The sequence below is a fragment of the Lutra lutra genome, chromosome 7 (genome assembly GCF_902655055.1).
Source record: "Lutra lutra chromosome 7, mLutLut1.2, whole genome shotgun sequence".
Lineage (NCBI taxonomy): Eukaryota > Metazoa > Chordata > Mammalia > Carnivora > Mustelidae > Lutra > Lutra lutra.
The window spans coordinates 25,459,881-25,479,689 of NC_062284.1; the positions used below are offsets into that span (position 1 = coordinate 25,459,881).

At 37.5% G+C, this 19,809-nt stretch overlaps 1 protein-coding gene across 4 annotated transcripts in view; it reads left to right on the top strand.

Annotated features, from left to right (window-relative positions):
• Positions 1-19,809, top strand: part of GABRA5 (gamma-aminobutyric acid type A receptor subunit alpha5) — an 84,547-nt gene that overhangs the window by 45,647 nt on the left and 19,091 nt on the right. For all 4 annotated transcript variants that reach the window (XM_047739219.1, XM_047739221.1, XM_047739217.1 and 1 more), the window contains one exon: positions 2,800-2,882. In XM_047739219.1, the coding sequence (XP_047595175.1) occupies positions 2,800-2,882 (83 nt within the window). The remainder of the gene's footprint in view (positions 1-2,799; positions 2,883-19,809) is intronic.

The following is a 19,809-nucleotide window of genomic DNA, read 5'->3' on the forward strand; positions in this document are numbered from 1 at the left end:
AGTAGAGAGTTTCCTGGGGGACAGAAGCTCAGGTATATGAGCTGGCAGACATGGCTGTGTCTAGAGAGAAGCTTTCTCCATGGAGAGACCATCTCCACATCACACTGATGATGGGAGTGGGTCCCATAAAGTTGTCAGCATTTTGGGAGGGCAACTTGAAGACTGCTGTGCTGGGTCCCTGCTGGCTCAAGTGTGTAGTACCTGTGGCTGGACTAAGACAGTCAGGATCACCTGAAGCATCCCCGCCTACAGCCTACCTCACACTGGTCCCACTGCCTGAGCCCAGGGCCGTCTTTACACCTGCATCTGTAAACTGAACAGAGGCTGTAGACCAGCACAGAATCTCCAAATCAAACCTGTTCTCCTTTAAGCTCCTGCAGCCCTGCTCTCTTGTGTGCTGCTTCTCACATTTATTGCTTTTACCTGGCATTACAGCTTTATACATATTTCCTATCTTCCTACTAAAAAATTTGCTTCTGAAGAAAAATTTTATGTTTTCTGAGCTCATTGTGACTTTACTGTCCAAAACATTTTTGACTCTTTTAAGTTCTCTGTCCCACTATTTGCTTTACTTTAAAAATTTCTTTAACTTGTTAACAAACAGATAAAGTTAACATTATTTTCTTTTGTGTTGGCCGAATGCTCTCTTCACAGGCTGTGATTTTTTTTCTTAAAGATTTTATTTATTTATTTGACACGACAGGGATTGCACAAGCAGGGAGAGTGGCGGGCAGAGGGAGAGGGAGAAGCAAGCTCCCTAGTCTGCAGGGAGCCTGATGTGGGACTAGATCCCAGAATCCTGGAATCTTGACCTGAACCCAAGACAGATGCTTAACTGACTGAGCCACCCAGACACTCCCAGGCTGTGATTTTTAAGTCATAATTTTCTTAATTCTAATAAGTTAATACCTTATCCACTTCATGGTCTCTGATAATAGTCCTTTTACATAATTTATGTTTGAAGAAGTCCGTTGCAGATTATTTATGAAGTAAAACAATCTAAAAATCTAACAATAATCGCTTAAATATATATCCATTATTATATTATATATGTATCTGTATATAAGATATACAGATACATATACATATAATATATACAGATACATATAACCACACATCTGCATTCTAGAATTAAATAATTCATCTTTCAAAGTCATGATTATATAGAGATTTTCACATGGGAAGTACTCTGTTCCTAATTAGGTATATGAAAGACTGAACTTTGTATGCCAAGAACAAAAAGAAAATATACGTACATGTCAGAAAACTCTGGACAAAATTTAACCAGGTAAAATTATAAGTGAAATGATATCTATTTATGGTTTTCTCCTTTACAGTTCTCCTGTACTATCCCATATCCTTCTTTGAACATATACAGTGTATCATTTTAAATGCCATCTCCCTGCTTGAATGTGGTATGTGGTGCTGTGTTCTAGTCCATGTGCACTCCCACCTTTTAAGCATTACTCCATCCTTGGGGAAATGGTGCCTCAAACCAGAGGCAGCAGATGATTTCTACTCTTTGATGGACACAGACATTTCTTGCACTGGCTCATATTTTTGTGTCATTCATTCCGGGAATACATACATTAACTACTCTGTCTGCAGTTATAAAGTGTGATTTCTGTACGCAATTTAACAGCCAAAAGTTAATCTGTTTTAACAAGTGGAAGTAGTAAAGGCAAAAATGAGTGTTTTTATGTTTTTATTCTCACCCTGGGCACATAGGCAAGATCCAGATTCAATACAAGAAGGAAGGACCAATAGTGTTAATACCATGTCAAATTAACATTTGTATAAAAATGTAATTATAACATCTGTTTAAAGGTGAATGTTTTCTATTATGATTTCATTCTGTATAATTTCATTTTAAATAATAGAATAAGAAACTTAAACAGATTAACTCATTAATGAAATTTATTCCTGTAGAGGAATAAAGGCAGGACAGTGTGGCAACATTGGAAGTGTGCAGAACCTGTTACCACTTAGTATGTGGTGGACGTGCCATTACAGAGACACAGTAGAATTTAATTGTTCTACATCCTTGTCCTGATCCTTTAATATCTGTTCCACACTTTCCTGCCTTAGAAACTGGGATATTAACAGCAGCAAATCTCCTAAAGCTATTTTGATTAGTTGTGTTAATGCAGCTAAGCATTTAACACAGTGCCTGGCATAGATCTGGTGGATATTATGTCCATTACTGTTTGAGACATTGGTGACAGTGGTCATAGATGGTGGTATTATTATCTGGAAGACCAGGCTTGGATTAAAAACAATTAGTTGTTCCAGAAAGTTGCTCTCATAACAATTTCGCCTACTCTTTAGTGTCATGTCATCAGTCCAGTACACAATAATTGTAGCCAGCTTCTGGTTAAAATGTGGACTGAGCATTTATTACACAATTATGTTTTTTGAGGTTATAAAGTATTTTAGAAAATACATATATTTTCAGCCTTGTCAAAGGAAGTTTTCTTAGATTATTCTGAGTATGGGATGGGAAACAAAGAATAAATCATTTTTAAAGGCATCTGAAAATTGCTTTACAAGTGATAATGTATGTACAGACACACACACACCAACTCGCGGAACCAATTAGATTTAACTTAAGCCTTATTTCTAAATGCATCTTCAGTGCAAACCTGTACAATTTGGTGAAGCAGTTTAGACAATTTCATGAAATATGGTAATTAAAATAATGAGTGACATACTTAATATGGTTTATTGGAACAAGGTGACTGCTCAGTAAATAGCCAGAATTGGTGAGTTATTTAAAGATCTTCATCTCTTACTTTTCAGCCTGACCATCTCCGCAGAGTGCCCAATGCAACTTGAGGATTTCCCGATGGATGCGCATGCTTGCCCTCTGAAATTTGGCAGCTGTAAGTTGTTTTCACAAGTAAGAACCATGGATATACTTTTGAGGTTATTTCCACATTCATTCAGAATTTAGGTTCCGTATGCGAATAAGCACAGTATGTGGTAGTCTGCTTGAGAAGACTGGAATGTTGCGGATTACTCATACCTTCGTCCTTGTCTGCAGCCTCATCCTCACTTCTGAAATGTTGGAAGGCAGGGTTAGAACCAAACTGTTCCCTTCTTTCTTTATGCTATCCATTTGTGCTTAAGTTATGTGAAGTTTTCATGTTTGAAATCAGAAGAATGTGCTCTTTGAGACTGAGCATCAGGTTTGTATTAATATACTACATTTTATAACTGATGAACCAATATTGTTACATTATCATTAATTAAGGTCCATAATTTATGTTAGGGTTCACTCTTGTGTTGTATATCATATAGGTTTTGGTAAGTGTATAGTGACATGTATACACCATTATATTATACTAAGTGGTTTCATTGTCCTTAGAATCTTGTGCTCCACTGATTTACCCTCCCTTCCATCAGTCCCTAAAAACTACTGATCTTTTGTATCCATAGTTTTTCCTCTTCTAGAATGTCATATAATTGGAATCGTATAGTATGCAACCTTGTCAAATTGCTGCTTTTACTTCGTAATATGTATATGTATATGTATATGTATATGTAATATGGTTTCTCCATGCCTTTCATGGTGGAAAAACTTATTTCCTTTTAGTGCCGATTACTAGTCCGTTGTTTGGTTATACCAAAATTTATCCATTCACTTGCTGAAGGACATCTTGTCATATCCTTGTGACATATGATACTGAATAGCTTTTCTTTTTTTAATTCAGTTCAATTAGCCAGCATATAGTATATCATTAGTTTTTGATATAGCATTCAACAATTCATTAGTTGCACATAATACCCAGATCACGTGCCCTCCTTAGTACCCATCACGGGCTACCCAATCCCCCCACCCACCTCAACTTTTTTTCCCAGAGTCCAGAGTCTCTCATAGTTTGTCTCCCTCTCTTGAGTTCTTCCCATTCAGATTTCCCTCCCTTATCCTGTGGTCCTCTGCACTATTCCTTATATTCCACATATGAATGGAAACATATGATAATCGTCTTTCTCCAACTGACTTATTTCACTTAGCATAATCCCCTCCAGTCCCATCCATGTTGATGCAAATGGTAGATACTCATCTCTTCTGAGGGCTGAGTACATACATACATTGTATGTATGAACCACATCTTCTTTATGCATTCATCCAGTTGAAGGACATGTTGGCTTCTTCCACAGTTAAACTACTGAAAGCTACTGAATAGCTTTTCATATGTTTTCATATGTTTATTTGCTCTCTGTTCATGGTATTTTGGTGAGGTGTTTGTTCAGGGCATTTGCCCATTTTTAATCTGCTTGTTCATGTTCTTATTGTTTAATTTCAAGAGTTCTTTGTATATTTTCTGTACCCGTTCTTTATAAGATATGTGTCTTGCAAATATTTTCTCCAAGTCTACAACTTATCTTCTCATTTTCTTGACAATGTCTTTCATATAGCAGGCATTTACAATTTTAATGAAGTCTAGCTTTTGAATTACTTCTTTAATGGATCATGTCTCTGAGGTATATAAAAATAAGGTTATCTATGTTTTCTTCTGTGTCATCATCTAGGAGTTTTATAGTTTTACATTTTACACATAGATCTGTGATCTATTTGAGTTAATTTTTTGTGAAGATACAAGGTCTCTCTCTAGATCCTCTTTTTTTCTTTTTTTTCAGTTTGCATGTGGGTGTGTAGTTGTTTCAGCACCATTTGTTGAAAAGACTGTCTTTAATCTATTGTATTGCCTTTGGTCCTTTGTCAAAGATCAGTTGACTTGGTTTGTGTGGGCTATTTTTGACCTTTCTAATCTGTTCCATGGGTGTGTTTGCCTATTCTTTTGCCAATACTACCCTGTCCTGAGTACTATAACTTTTTTTTTTGAATACTATAACATTTTTTTAAGAATATTTTTATTTATTTATTTGAGATAGAGTGAGAGTGAAAGTGGGGGAGCACGACTGGGGGGAGGAGCAGAGGGAGAGAAAGAAGCAGGCTCTCCACTGGGCAGGGAGCCCAACTCAGGGCTTGATCCCAGGACCCCAGGATCATGACCTGAGCCAAAGGCAGACAATTAACTGACTGAGCCACCTAGGCGCCCCAAGACATGAAGAAAACTTAAAGCTATATTGCTAAGGGAAAGAAACCTATCTGAAAAGGCTACATACTGTGTAATTCCAACTACATAACATTCTGGAAAAGGTAAAACTTTGGGGACAGTAAAAAACATCAGTGATTGCCAAGGGTTAGGTAGGGAAAGAGGGACCACAGAGGATTTTTTTAAGGCAGTAAAAATTATTCTGTGAATATTATAACATTTTATACTCAGTTGAAGTTGGGTAGTGTCGGTTCTATGGCTTTGCTCTTCTCCAATATTATGCTGGCTATTCTTTTGCCCCTCCACATAAACTTTAGAGTCAGTTTGTTAATATCCACAAAATAACTTGCTGTGATTTTTATTGTTATTGCATTCAATCTATAGATCAGGTAGGGAAGAACTGACATCTTGACATAATTTAAGCCTCCTGTTTATGAACATGAAATAACTCCATTTGTTTAGTTTTTTTATTTCTTTCATTAAAGTTTTGTACTTTTCTTTATATAAACCAGATTACCTTGGCCCAAAACCAAAGTTATTGCAAAAATGACAAAACTTTGCATCAGTATCCCTCATGTATAGAGACCTAAAAAAAAAAAAAGTCTTTAGCAAAGTACTAGTACATTGGATTCAATAAAATAAATAATACAAATAATACATTATGACCAAAACCAAGTAGTTTATTCTAGAGAAGCAAGACTGAGTTATAATCCACTATTTTTTTTCACTATTTTAACATTCTAAACAAGAAAACCAACATAATAGGGGCGACTGGGTGGGTCAGTCGATTAAGTATCCGACTTTTGGTTTCAGCTCACGTCATGCTGTCAGGATTGTGAGATCAAGCCTCATGTCAGGCTCTGCACTGGATATAGAGTCTGCTTGGGATTCTCTCTCTCCTCCTCTACCCCTACCCTGCTCACACTCTCTCTCTGTAAAAAAAAAAAAAAATCTTTAAAAAAAAAGGAAAAAAAAAACTAACATAGTTATATCAATTGATGCAGGGAAAACATTCTCAGAAAACTAATAGTAGAAGAGACATTCCCGAATTTGATAAAGTACTTCTACAAACAACCACAATGAAAAACTATAATTATAATATTACACTTAATGTTAAAAAAAAAAAGACTGAATAGTTTCCTAAGACTGAGAATAAGATATTGATGTCTGCTTTCACCACTTTTACTCAACATAAGGAAATTCTAGCCTTTGTAGTAAGACATGTAAGGGAAATAAAAGTGTACAGATTAGAAAAAGAAGAGAAACAATGTTTTTTCTTGTTAATCTTTGTATCTTTTATTTGCTTGTCTTGTCTTACTGCATCAGTTAGGGCTCCCAATTTCTTGCCTGGTTCTTTCACACCAGTTCTTGAGAAAGAGATATTAAAATCTCCAAATATAATTGTGCATTTGTGCATTTCCACTTTCAGTTCAATCAGTTTTTGCTTTACATATTTTTCAGCAGATATTTGGTAAATATACTTTTGGGATTGCTAGGGCTTCTTGGTGGATTTGCATAATATTCTTCTCTGTCTCTGGTATTTTTCTTTGTTTTGAAGTCAGCCTGATACCTATGTAGCCATTCTTGCTTTCTTTTTGAATAATGTTTGAATGATATTTATTTTTTTTTATTTACTCTCAACACTTATATATCATTATGTGAAAATAAGTTTCTTATAGATGGCATATAGATAGGTGATATTTTTTAATTAACTTTGTCAATCTATGTCTTTTAATTGGAGTATTTTCATCATTTACATATAATGTATCCTTTGATATGTTAGTGCTTGGGTCTGCCATTTGTTTATTTTTTATTTTGTTCTCTATTTTTTTTCATTTCTCTATAATCTTTTTTCTGCCTCCCTATTGGTTAACTGGATAATTATTATGATTAATTGTATTATTATTAAATTTTATTTACTTACAGTATTTTTCTATACAGTTTTTCCTCAGCTCATAAAGGGATTACATCTTGATAAACTCATTGTAAGTTGAAAATATTGTAGGTTGAAAATGCATTTATTATACCTAATCTATAGAACATTATACCTTAACCTAGCTTACCTTAAATGTGCTCAGAATACTTGTGTTAGCTGACAGTTGGACTATATCATCTAACATAAAGCCTCTTTTATTATAAAGTGTTGAATATCTCATGCAATTTATTGAATATTGCACAAAAATGGAAAACAGAATGGTTGCATGGGCATAGTATGGTTGTAAAAGTTGTTTACCCTTGTGATCATGAGGTCGATTGGGAGCTGTGGCTCAGTCCCACAGCCCAGAACCATATATTGCTCTCCTGGGAAAAGATCACAATTCTAAATTTGAAGTGTGATTGATACAAAGGGTATATTGTTTTTGTAGCATCGTGATGAAAAGTCGTAAGTCAGACTATCTTAAGTTGGAAACTGTCTATGTGTATTTTTTGTATAGCTTTTTAGTTGTTGCTATAGTTGTTTACATACAGTTGACTCTTGGACAGTATGACAGAGGCACCAACTTCCTACACAGTTGAAAATTCATGTATAACTTTTGACTCCCCAAAACTTAATTACTAATAGTCTACTGTTGGCTGGAAGCTTTACCAATAACCTAGTCAATTTACACATATTTTGTATGCTATGATTAAGAAAATCATAAAGAAGAGAAAATATATTACAGCATTGTACTATACTTATAAAAAAAAACCCATGTCTTAGTGGACCTACATGTTCATACCCATGTTGTTTAAGGGTCAATTGTATACATAGCTTACCATTTAACTAGATCAAATGAAAAATAAAAACCTTACCTCCCTTTTATGTGCTTATCTTCCCAGAATTATAATACAGTTGCCTAAAGATGTTTTTTTTGTACATCTAGAACCATATCAGAGAGTACTGTAGTTTTTATTTGAATTGTCAAACTTAGTTTTACAAACTCAAGACAAGAAGGAAAATTCTATTATATTTACTCATATTTTTACTTACTGTGTTCTTTTTTTAAGTGTTCCAAGATTTCTTCTTTAAAACTAAGTTATTTTATAATAAAATACTAATAAAAATTTAATGATAAATAAAATAAAAAATAATAACATGATAAAATATTTTAAAATAAAACTTATTTTATAACTCCTTAACAAACTTCTGTTAGCCATTTTTTAGGATAGACTAGATAGGCTTTGCTCCATTGATTGTCAAAGATCAGTTGACTTGATTTGTGTGGTTCTATTTTTGAGCTTTCTAATCTGTTCCGTTGGTGTTTTTGCCTGTTTTGCCAATACTACTCTGTCCTGAGTACTATAACTCAAGCAATAAATTCTCTTTGTTTTCCTTCATCTGAAAATTTTTGATTTTTCCCTTCATACCTGATGGATATTTTCATCAGATATATTGTGTTCTGATAGTTCTTTGACACTTGAAAAATGTGTTGCTTTATTCTTGCTTTCTTGCTTACTGATACCATTCAAATCATTTTCCCTTATAGGTAAGATATCATTTTTCTTTGGTTGCTTTCAAGATTTTTTTCTTTGCCTTTAGTTTTCAGAGGTTCAACTATGACGTGTATTGGTGTAGATTTCTTTGAGTTTATCCTGCTTGGGCCTTCCTAAGCATCTTGAATCTAGATTTTTGCCAAATTTAAAAGTTTGAGCAATTATTTTTGAATACTTTTTCTGCCCCAGCCTCTTTCTCTTCTCTTTTCCTAAATCTAATGTCATGAATATTAGATCTTTTGTTGTTGTTGTTGTTATACCCCCATAAGTTTTGAAGCTCTTTTCATTTTCTTGGGTTCTCTCCATTTTTCATATTTCTGTTCTTTAATTTCTGTTATTTTGAGTTTACTAATTCTTTCCCTTTTCCCCTCCATCCTGCTTATGAATTCATGTATTGAGCTTTGTCTTATGTTTTTCTGTATTTTTCAGTTCTGTCAAATTTAATTTGTTAACTTGACTGGGTCATGACATGCCCAGGAATTTGGTCGAGCATTATTCTGGGTGAGGTCTGTTAGGATGATTTTGGATAAATTAATAGATTGAGTGAAGCAGATTGCCTTTCCCAGTGTGGGTGGGACTCATTTAATTAGTTGAAGTCCTGAACAGAACAAAAAGGTTGACCTTCCTATTACAAAGGGAAACTTCTCTTACCTGATCACCTTGATCAGGACCATTGGTCTTTTCCTGTCTTTGGATTCAAAGTGAAACATCAGCCCTTGCGTCTCTGGCCAGCCAGTTCTGAGACTGGTACTACACCATCACCTTTCCTGGGTCTTCAGCTTGCTGACTACAGGACTTCTCAGCATCCATTTTCACATGAACCAATTCCTCATAATAAGCTTTTTTTAAAAAAAAAAGAATATCTACCTATGTTCTATTGGTTCTATTTCTATGGAGACTAATACATATATTGGTTCTGAGAAGTGGGTGCTGCTGTAGCAAATACGTAAATGTGGATGTTTCCTAAAAAAAGTAAAATAAAATATGTGTCATTAGAACTGGATAATGGGTAGAGAGGCTGGAGAGTATTGTGATGCCAACATTGCTTAAAGGGACTTGGTGATTCTGGTGATAGAAAAAGCCAACATTGCTTAAAGGGACTTGGTGATTCTGGTGAAAGATGAGAAGGGAAAAGGAGAGCTGGAGAGAAAGGCTTCATCTTCCTAGAGAATCCGTAAATAATCGTGAACAGAATGCTGGTAGACATGGCTCTTCTGGTGAAGTCTCAGTAAAAATGAGCGACAAGTTACAGGAAACTGGAGGAAAGGCAATCCTTGTTATAAATTGACTAAGTTGTGTCCAGAGCAGTTGGCTGAATTTTCTAGTGTTTCATGGAAGGTAGAACTTGTGAGCAATAAAATTGGATATTTAGTCGAGATTTCTAAGCAAAGTGTTGAGTTCCTCATCATTGCTCATAGTAAAATATGAAAAGAAAGGGATGGATTTGAGAACGAATTATTAAGCCAAAAAGAATTAGAATTTAAAGATTTAGAAAATCTTTAGCCTGCCCTATTCTGAAAAACAAGGAAGCTTGTTATGGAAAAAACACCAATGGCGTGAGTAGACAATTGCTTCATAAAATTGACATCCATGATGTTGATTGGCTGCCTCAGCAGAAACCAGAAAGAGTGACTCCAAAGGCAATTTAGAAATGATAAGGGCTGCTGGTACCATCACAGGCCTCAGTTTCAAAGGGCAGAACTGCCAACCAGCAGAAATGTGTGGACAGAGTCCTTGCAAAGAACCTTGACAGCAGCACCTCGAGAGCAGTGGGGTGAAGCTGCCACCCCACTGGGCCTGAATGGCAGACCATTGAACCAAAGAGGAAGATTCTCAGGCCTTAGGAGTGTTCCTTGCTAGGTTTTGGATTTGCATGGGACTCATCACCCTTTTCCTTCTGATTTCATTTTTGGAATGGGAATATCTATCCTCTGCCTGCCCCACCATTGTGTTTTAGAAGCACATAATTTGTTTGGTTTCACAAGTTTACAGCTGAAGAATTTTGCCTCAGGATGAATTGAATCTCACTCATATCTGATTTAGGTGATATTTAGATGAGACATTGGGCTTTAGATATTGGAGCTGATGCTGTTATTAGTTAAGATTTTGATGCTATTGAGGTGGAATGGAAATATTCTGCATGCAAGAAAGACATGAATTTGAGGGGGGCAGTGTCAAAGTGCTATGTTCTGAATTGTGTCTCCCCCACACATTACTATGTTGAAACCCTAATCCACAATGTTACTGTGTTTGGAGACAGAGCACAATTAAATGACAAACACATAACACAGACAGAGATTAAGATTAAGTGAAGTCATAAGGGTGGAACCCTAATCCAATAGGATCTGTGCCCTTAGAAGAAGAGGAAGAGAGAGAAATCTCTCTTTTTCTGCAAATACATGCAATGAGGAAAAGCCACGTCAACACATGGCAGAAAGGCAGCCATTTGCAAGCCAGGAAGAGAATTCTCACCAGAAACAAATTTGCTGGCACCTTGGTCTTGGACATCCCAATCTCCAGATCTGTGAGAAAATAAATCTTGCTAATTTAACCACCCAGACTATGTCATGGTAGCCCAAGCAGGACCAACATAATTTATAAAACTTCTGTTTGGTCTTTCCTTATCTCTTCTATTTCTTTACAGAGACCTTATAGTTTCTCATTTGTTTCAAGCATATTTGTAATTGGTCATTGCAGCATTTTATTATGGCTGCTTCAAAAATTCTTTGTCAGGTAATCCTAGTATCTCTCATATTTGTTTTGGTATGTATTGATACATACCAAGATCAGATTGATCTTCCTAGTTGTTGGTATGATAAATAATTTTCTGTTGGAACCTGGACATTTTGTGTATTATGTTATGAGACTCATGCAAGTCTCCTGTTTTAGTTGGCTTTTTTTTTTTTTTAAACCCTGCTCTAGCAGGGAAGGTTGCAGCATAGCCTCATTACTGCCAGGAGTGGGTAGAAGTCCAGATTCTCCACTCAACACCCATGATACAGGGTATATGGGGCTCTTTACTCCTGCTGGGCAGGTGAAGGATTTCCAGCTGCATACCAGACCTCCGCAGACACCAAATGAGGTAGGGTGCTTCACTAGCATTGTGCAGTAGCAGAATTCTCAATTTTTACTAATTCTCTGCTGAAACAGCTCCAGCAAGGAGCAGGAGGGACCTGCTACTGCTGGATTAATGTGGACCTCCGGGCTCCCCACATGGTTGCCAGCACACTATAAGGAATGGGTGTCATTACTGCCTTATCAGAGTGATGGTGCTAGTTCCCTTTTCTCTGATGCCACTAGGTTGGTGGGTTGGGAATCTGGTGAAACTGGAAGTCTGGGACCTCTACTTTCTTCTTGGTCAGGCAGAGCTGCAATTTTTCTGTGGTGTTTGACTAGACTTCTCTAGTTACTGTCTAAAAGTTTTCTGTCTTGATATGCTGACCATTTCCTGGTCTTTGGGCTAGAGAGAGTACCGGCTTATGGTGGTGGTGTTACTGTACTTTGTCTATGCCTTATGTGTTTCTGGGTTGCTAAGCTTCTTGGGCTCCTGTCTGAGATGTAGGAGGTAAGAATAAAACCATAGAACCCACTATTGAGTCATCTCTTGGGTCCCAAGACCCCAAGACTTGTCTGCTTATTCTTTCTACCTTTCAGATTCTTCCTATATTTTATGTCATGTCTAGGTTTTCTAACTGTATTTAATGGGGGGAATAGGGAAAAATACATCTCCATTTTCCTGGAAGCAGAAGTCCCCTTACATGTGTTTTTATTTTTATTGATAATTCCTAGAGTTTGCTAAACCTTGAGTATATAAATTGGTCTTTCATCAAATTTGAGGAATTTGATGGACAGAGACCACTCTTTCTTCTAATATTTTTCTGTTTCATCCTCCTTTTTTCAATCTGGAGTTTTAATTATATTCATTTTTTAAAGAATTATTTTCTTTCTGTATTCTTTATATTGAATAATTTACATCAGACTGTCTTCAAGTTCACTGACTTTTTAAAGAAAGATTTTTATTTATTTATTTTTTATGAGACAGAGAGCACAAGAAAGAGAGTACGAGGGGGAAGATGAAGAGGGAGAAGCAGACTCCCCGCTGAGCAGGGAGCCTGATGCAGGTCTCAATCCCAGGACCCTGGGATCAGATCACAACCTGAGCTGAAAGCAGATGTGTAACCAACTGAGCAATCCAGGCTCCCCCAAGTTCACTGACTTTTATGTCATCTTCAATATGCTGCTTAATTCATACAGTAAATTTTTTATTTAATATCTTTGTCAGTTTTAGAATTTGTATATGGTTCTTTTAAATGGTTTCAATGTCTCTGCTCAACTAACTCTTGGTTTTTCATTACAGAACATTACATTTTTTCCCTTTACACTCTTAAGCATAACCATTTAAGCTGCTTTAAAATCCTTGTGTGCTAAATCCAGGATTTAAATCCTCTTGGGGTCATTCTACATTGATTATTTTTTCTCTTAAGTGTGGGTCTGTTTTTTTCCTGTTTCTTTTACATTTAATATTTTGAATTCATTCCTGGATATTCCAGTGTTATATTGAAGAGACTGGATTCTATTAAACTTAGAGTATCACTTTCTTTTTAGCTAATTAACTTGACCAAAGGAAAACTCCAAACTCTGTCTTTGGTGCAGTAGGCAACAGCTGACATAGTCAGGTGGTTCCTCTACCTTAGTTGGGCTGACAGGATTATGCTCTAGGAATGCATAATTAAGGGGTAAGTGTTGATAGTGTAGAGTTCACATATATCCATTACAAGTTTGGGGCTCCTCTGTAGCTCTTTTTCTTTCTAGGATTTTACACCGCATTTTTCAGATGCACTATTTTGATAGCTCTAGACTCTTTCTTTAGGTTCTTTAAACCCGTAAGACCAAGGGATGTATGTAAGCTTTAGTCACCTCACAGCTCTGACTCAAAGCTTTTTAACTAAAAAGGCATTCCCTTCTTCCAAGTGGCAACTCCCTCCAGTTTCTTACTGTTTGTTCACTCTCCAGGGCCTTCAGGGAGTTAGTTCTCTTTTACATGGTGTCCAGAGCTAATAGCTATTACCTGATTAACAAACACTGGCAGGAGAATTTCGTTTGATTCCAGGGGTTTCCTTTTGTATTGCTTCTATCATTTCAAAGAGATGTTTGGAATTAGGAGAGGTGACTGTGTGTGATGAGCCAAAAGTTTAGTTTGGATAGAAATAATATATATATATTTTTTCAAACTATGAACCTTCAATGCCATGGAAGAATTAAACATATATTTATTGAGGGGAAGCAGTATAAGGGAAGGAAGCTTTCAGGAGGATTTATTTAAGTCATTTGTTGTCATGGGGTAGCTGTGCACACCAGCGCTTGACAAGACTTCAAAAGATCCCTACGGCATCTTATTTGGGAATCCCTGATTCATGTCCCTGAAGGGAAATGAATTGTGCATGTCCCCAAGAGGAAAATGAGTTGTATGACTTAAAATTATACCCTCTTTGCATATGAAAATTATGCTCTTGATTTGATCAAAGGCAAAACATTGAAAGTGAAATTGTCATTTTTTTTCATCATTAATCAAATAAATTCAAGTCAGTGTGATGTTTAAATATAATGACATTGATATGCAGGACAGGCAGCACAAAAGTAATTTTTTGGTGAAAGAAAATATATGACCCTCTAAATCCTTCTTCACTAAATTTTCTCATATTCAACAGCCAACCAGCTGCAGTTAAGTCATTTATTACATTCAAAGATAAAATACACATCTGATAGAATCTCATCACTTCTACAGTCAGTTGCACCAAATGAGATCAATTAGTGTACGTATATGTGTATGTGTGTGTGTGTATACACATATAATTTGAACTCAGTAGAAAGCCTAAAATCAATATAAACACTTCTTGAATTCAGTAGAGATTTTGAACTCTCATGCTAAATTCCTTTTTTATCTGCCTGATATTTTGAAGATTTTTTTTTTTTTTATTTGACAGACAGATCACAAGTAGGCAGAGAGGCAGGCAGAGAGAAAGGAAGGGAAGCAGGCTCCCCGCTGAGCAGAGAGCCCGATGTGGGGCTCGATCCCAGGACCCTGGAATCATGACCTGAGCCGAAGGCAGCGGCTTTAACCCACTGAGCCACCCAGGCGCCCCTGAAGATTGGTTTTAGATGCTGGTTGTATCTTTATATCTGCTGTTAATATCATTACTATAATATACAAAGCAATTGGAAGGATTTTTTTTTAAGATTTTATTTATCTGAGAGAGAGATAGCAAGAGAGAGCATGAGGTGGTGGCAGGGAGGAGAAGAAGCCTCCTCACCCACCAGAGAACATGACGTGGGGCTTGATCCCAGGACCCCAGGACCATGACCTGAGCCAAAGGCAGATGCTTAACCAACTGAGCCACCCAGTTACCCCAGAAGGATTTTGATTTTCTTAATACATCATGTTTATATACAGTTGTCCAAGGGCTAGAAAACTGCAGAAATTTCACCTTTCTTCAGCTTATATGGTTTCAGCACAGGGCAAAATAATTTTAAGAGAAGAAATGTTATATAAGTTTTTTTTTTCCTTACTTATCTTTCATCTTTTTTGATTTACTAAAAATAACTGCTTGGCCAAGTAGTTCACTTATACCATGGGCATCTAAGCATGATGCAGAGGCTAAATGTGATAGTATAATGAGTTTCAAATTACCCAATCTAATAGATCTCTGCTATTAGGAGACAAAGGAATGCAAATAGGTGTCATTATTCTAATGAGCCACATGCTCTGGCTTCTCTAATGCAGAACTGAATTAACAGACATTTCTGTTATTGCTATCTCTACTCTCAAGAATTGAAACAAATGTTGAAATTAGCCCTACTTTACAGAGGGATGTTTTCTAGTCCATAAGGAAATTCCGAGAAGATAATGGCATGGCTTATATTTGGAAGCAAATGCTTAAATCAAGACTTTTATAAAAGAAAAAAAAAACTTAATTTTTTTTGTTCATTTTATTTGCAGAATGATGCATTAAATAGTAAATTAAGTCATGAGACAACATCTGGATTCATGAAAATATATGCTAAATTAGATACAGATGCCTCTTGGGTAAACATCCAGTGGAGAGAATTTCACAAAATCAGGGTAAATCTCACTGTAGTGAGCTATTAGTTCATTCAAACATGTGGAATTATGACACTATTAACTACATTCATCATTCCCAGCATGTAGCGACTCAGCATGAGTGTGGGTGATGTAGAACACAGATTTCAGAGCATCTAATGAGGGTACGATAGTCTGTGAGGTCTTAGAAACACATTGAAGTTCTGTCTGTGTTGTGTCTGAGTTTAGATGCACTAGTAAGCCTTAGTTACTATTTAACAGATACACTGGCTGTGTTCTTCTTTCTGCTGGGTGCAGTTAAGAATTACAGAAGCATTGAGTGGTGCTCTGCTCCCAGTGAACTGAAGGACACATTGCATAATCAGATTAAATACCATTGTACAGCTGAAAGCCAGTTGGAATTCAGACAGGGAAACTCATCATGGGGATGACACTTTAACCTGGAAGGATTTGAGTAGAAGGCATAACCAAGATAAGGGCAAAGCACAAAGGACTAGGGGTCGATTAGTGGAGGGGATGAACACCTCCTCCGGGGAAATGATGGTATGGCCTTAATGACTCAAATGGGAAAGTATGAAAATAGTAGGCAGACTGGGAGACGTTTGTGGAGCAAGGGGAGAATGTGCCAGACTATTAGGGAGGTGACACCCAGAGCTAGGAATTAGCCTGAAGCAATAGAAATGTGGAAAGTTGACAGCAGGGTGGTGGCCAGATGTGACAAGTGGATATGAAGGCTTGAAGGATCAAGAATGAAATTACGATTTTAGGACGACGTAACACAGGAAATCTATTTTCTGTGAGGAAATTGAAAGTAATTAGAAGGGACTACCAGTTTCAAGGTTTAGAAAAGCTGGTTGGTTTATGAGATAGTGGGAAACTACATGAAGGGATTTTTTCCTGTTACCTCTAGCCTTCTGCTCTGCTTCTCACTCCTTTCCAAAAGGGGAGGGTCTTTTCTGCTATGTGGCTGATAGTCCTTAGTCCCTCTTTCCTGATTTGTTCCCATTTAAATCCAAGAACATGGAGAGTGCAGTTTTTTGACTCTCTTTCTGTCAAACCAGTCAAGCCATTGACTCTGTAATTTTACGGACTGGACTGTGGAGTGGTTATGGGCCATTTGACTGGCAAATCTCAACCTTCCTCTGGAATTCCTTTGGTAACAGGGCAGAAGTATTATCTGTCCATCTCCACCTGTAGATAGCTGTCCTTATGTCTCAGTTGATTCTTGGCAAGGAAAAAAGCATGGCAAAGCCCCTCTTTTAACTTTTACCTGGTGACTCGAAAGCAGGGATACTGGCTATCTAGTAGGTTGTTAGAGATAATGTATGTGCATACATTCATATCTTACAAAGTTTGTAATCTAGATTGCAATCGATAGGTCAGGAGTTGACTTGGATCTCAGCTCAGAATACTGAGGTTTAGGGAGGTTGAGGATCCTGCAGAAGGTCCCGCAGGTGATGGGTAGTGAGATTTTCTGAGGCAGTTGTTCTGTTCATTTCTATCTTCCATTTCAGAGAAGAGAGGAAGGCTGAGGACATGGCTGTCGGAAGTTAAATTCTGTATGTCTAGATTGCCAAATTCTGCTTTTTGGGTACAGCCTAATCAACATTTCTTCTATCATCATAGGCAATGAATGCACAGAGTAAAACAGATTTCCTACCTGGTTATTGGCAGTTCCTGGGTTCCCAGGTGCCCATGTAGCCTGGAAGATAAGGCTAAGCAGTGGTCTTCACACATTGGGTTTGTTTTTGATTGACAGAAAGTGAATTCAGGTAGAAAGATCTTTTCATAGAGCTGAATCTGACACACACCAAGAATCCTTCCCACTGTATGGGTACATTCCTAATATTTATTAAGCTTTGTCAGGCATATGCTAAATAGTTGACATTGATGAATATACTTTGTCCTCACAGTACCCTTAGGAGATAGGAGTTATTTCCCCCAATCTACAAATGGGGAAATAGAGGCTTAAAGTTCATGCTGGTTGTTGAAGTTCAGAGTTGTGTCACCAGATTTCTCTCATAGTTTGGCAAGCACTCATTGCTTTTGAAAGACCTTGTAAATAAGGATTAATCATGACATCACTACCTCCTCCTCAGTATTTGTAAAGCTAGACCTTAGGAAAACAGAAAGTGTCAACCCAGGAGAAGGAGCCACTCAGGAAACTGTGATGAATTCCCCAGTCAGTTAAGAGTGAAAATATTTCAGACCTTCCTGCCTTGCTCTGCTGATATATGGTCAACAGGAGGTGAGCACTGTGTTTCTCGAGCTCTAAATCTTGACAGATGATAACAGAACATACCTGATTGCCTCATTTACTGTTGTGTCTGGCTAAGAGATTGAATGCCACACAGCTGACACAAAGAGGAGAATTGAGTGCTACTAAATAAATGCACAGGACTGATCATTTATTCTACCCTTAGTTTGAGGAAGAGAGCAGAACTCATTAGTGCTGCACTGTCATGCCAGGGGTCATACTGCCTCTTGTTGTTGTTACTGTTAATGCAATTAACATTATCAATATCACATTTGATACTTACTAACAGTTTGAAAAGTAAGATGATGTGAATTATTAGTATGTATTGTGACACTCATGTATCACTTTGTGATTTTAAGTAACTTTTAAATTTTAAGTAAATTTTAATTTTAAATAATTTTTATTTTTATTTTAAGTAAATTTTAAATTTTAAGTAACTTTTTTAAATTTTAAGTAACTTTTATCTGGTTACAATTATTATTGTGTCCTTATTATAACTATTATAGACCCCCCACCCTCCCCACATACACACCAACAATGGAGAAAGAGGCTTGTGTGTCCAGCAAGTCCGCAGGTATCAAAACCAGCCTTGTCCCCAGCCAGCGATCCCTGCAACACAGACTTCCCTGGTTAACATGCTACTTAGCCTCAGGGCCCAAGGAGAGCCATCTGTAACTGTGTGCCATCTCCAATCTCCCCACAGAAAGTAATGTCCAGCACTGCAGTCAGGAGAGCAGATGGGGTGGGGTCTGTGCCTTCCATAGGCCTGCTCCAGTCTCCACACCTACCTCCATGGCTCCACCACCCCAGGACTCACATCTGCATCCTCACTTCCTCACTCAGTCAGCTTCCCTCGAGGCCACCAGAGGGGACTTGTACCCCCTAGACCTCTGTCACTTTCCAGAATGCTCCATGTGTCCTGATGTCCTTTCTCTCCTGACTCTCATATGTTCTTTGCTTCCTTTCCCTTTTCTCTTAGCAGATCAGGCACCAAATAGACAACTCCATGAGGGAAACATTGTTTCCTGTTTTCTGCACTCTTTGTAGATACCATCTGTGTTCCTAGATGTTCTTAACTCTCAGAACTGACCCTGATGACTCTGACCTGTTACCTTGGGATTTGAGCTCACTTATGAGCTTCTGGATTCACAATTTCCAACCTACTCATATTTCCCAAGGGTTGGGGATGGGGGTGGGGAGACCCTTCTCTTGACCAGAGTTAAGACTCACAACTCCCTTGTGGATTGGGAAATGGAATGAGGAGGTATTAATGGGACACCTGCAGCCCTCCTCACTGGAAATAGAGCCACGAGGAGGGTGTAGGGAGACAGCTTCCCAGTATGAGACAGATGAGCTGGGGATAAGATACAGGGCAGGTGTAAGGACAATAGAAATGGAAGCTGCCTGAGTCATTCTGGGGACAGTAAGAAGCCAAGGGATCCTATCTCATCAACATCTACTGTCTGCTCCACACTCACAGCCTTGGCAAGAATCCACAGGGTGCTCTGTTCAAGTCCATGTCTGAGTGCCACAGCTCTTTAATATTCAGGGTCCTATAGCATTTACATAGTAGGAAGGAGATAAAATCTCACTGTTATATATATGGAACTCAGGGCATCTTCACAGTCTTGGCATATGCCCAGTGGTGCCTATGACTAGACATTTGGAAACCAGCTTGCTAAGGGACAGGGCATCATCAGCCCCTATATACATTCTCAGTGCCCAGAGCCGCCCATCTCCTCAGCAGAGAAGGGAAATTACAGCAGAAAGCTCTTGTGTGGGGAACTCCCAAGCTGCCCGTGTGAAAAATACACTTCTATATTACTTAAAACTTAAAAATAGAAGGTCATGTTAAAAACAAAACAAAACAAAAGAATACCACTCAACATTTACCTGCAACGTGAGTTAAGTCTAGC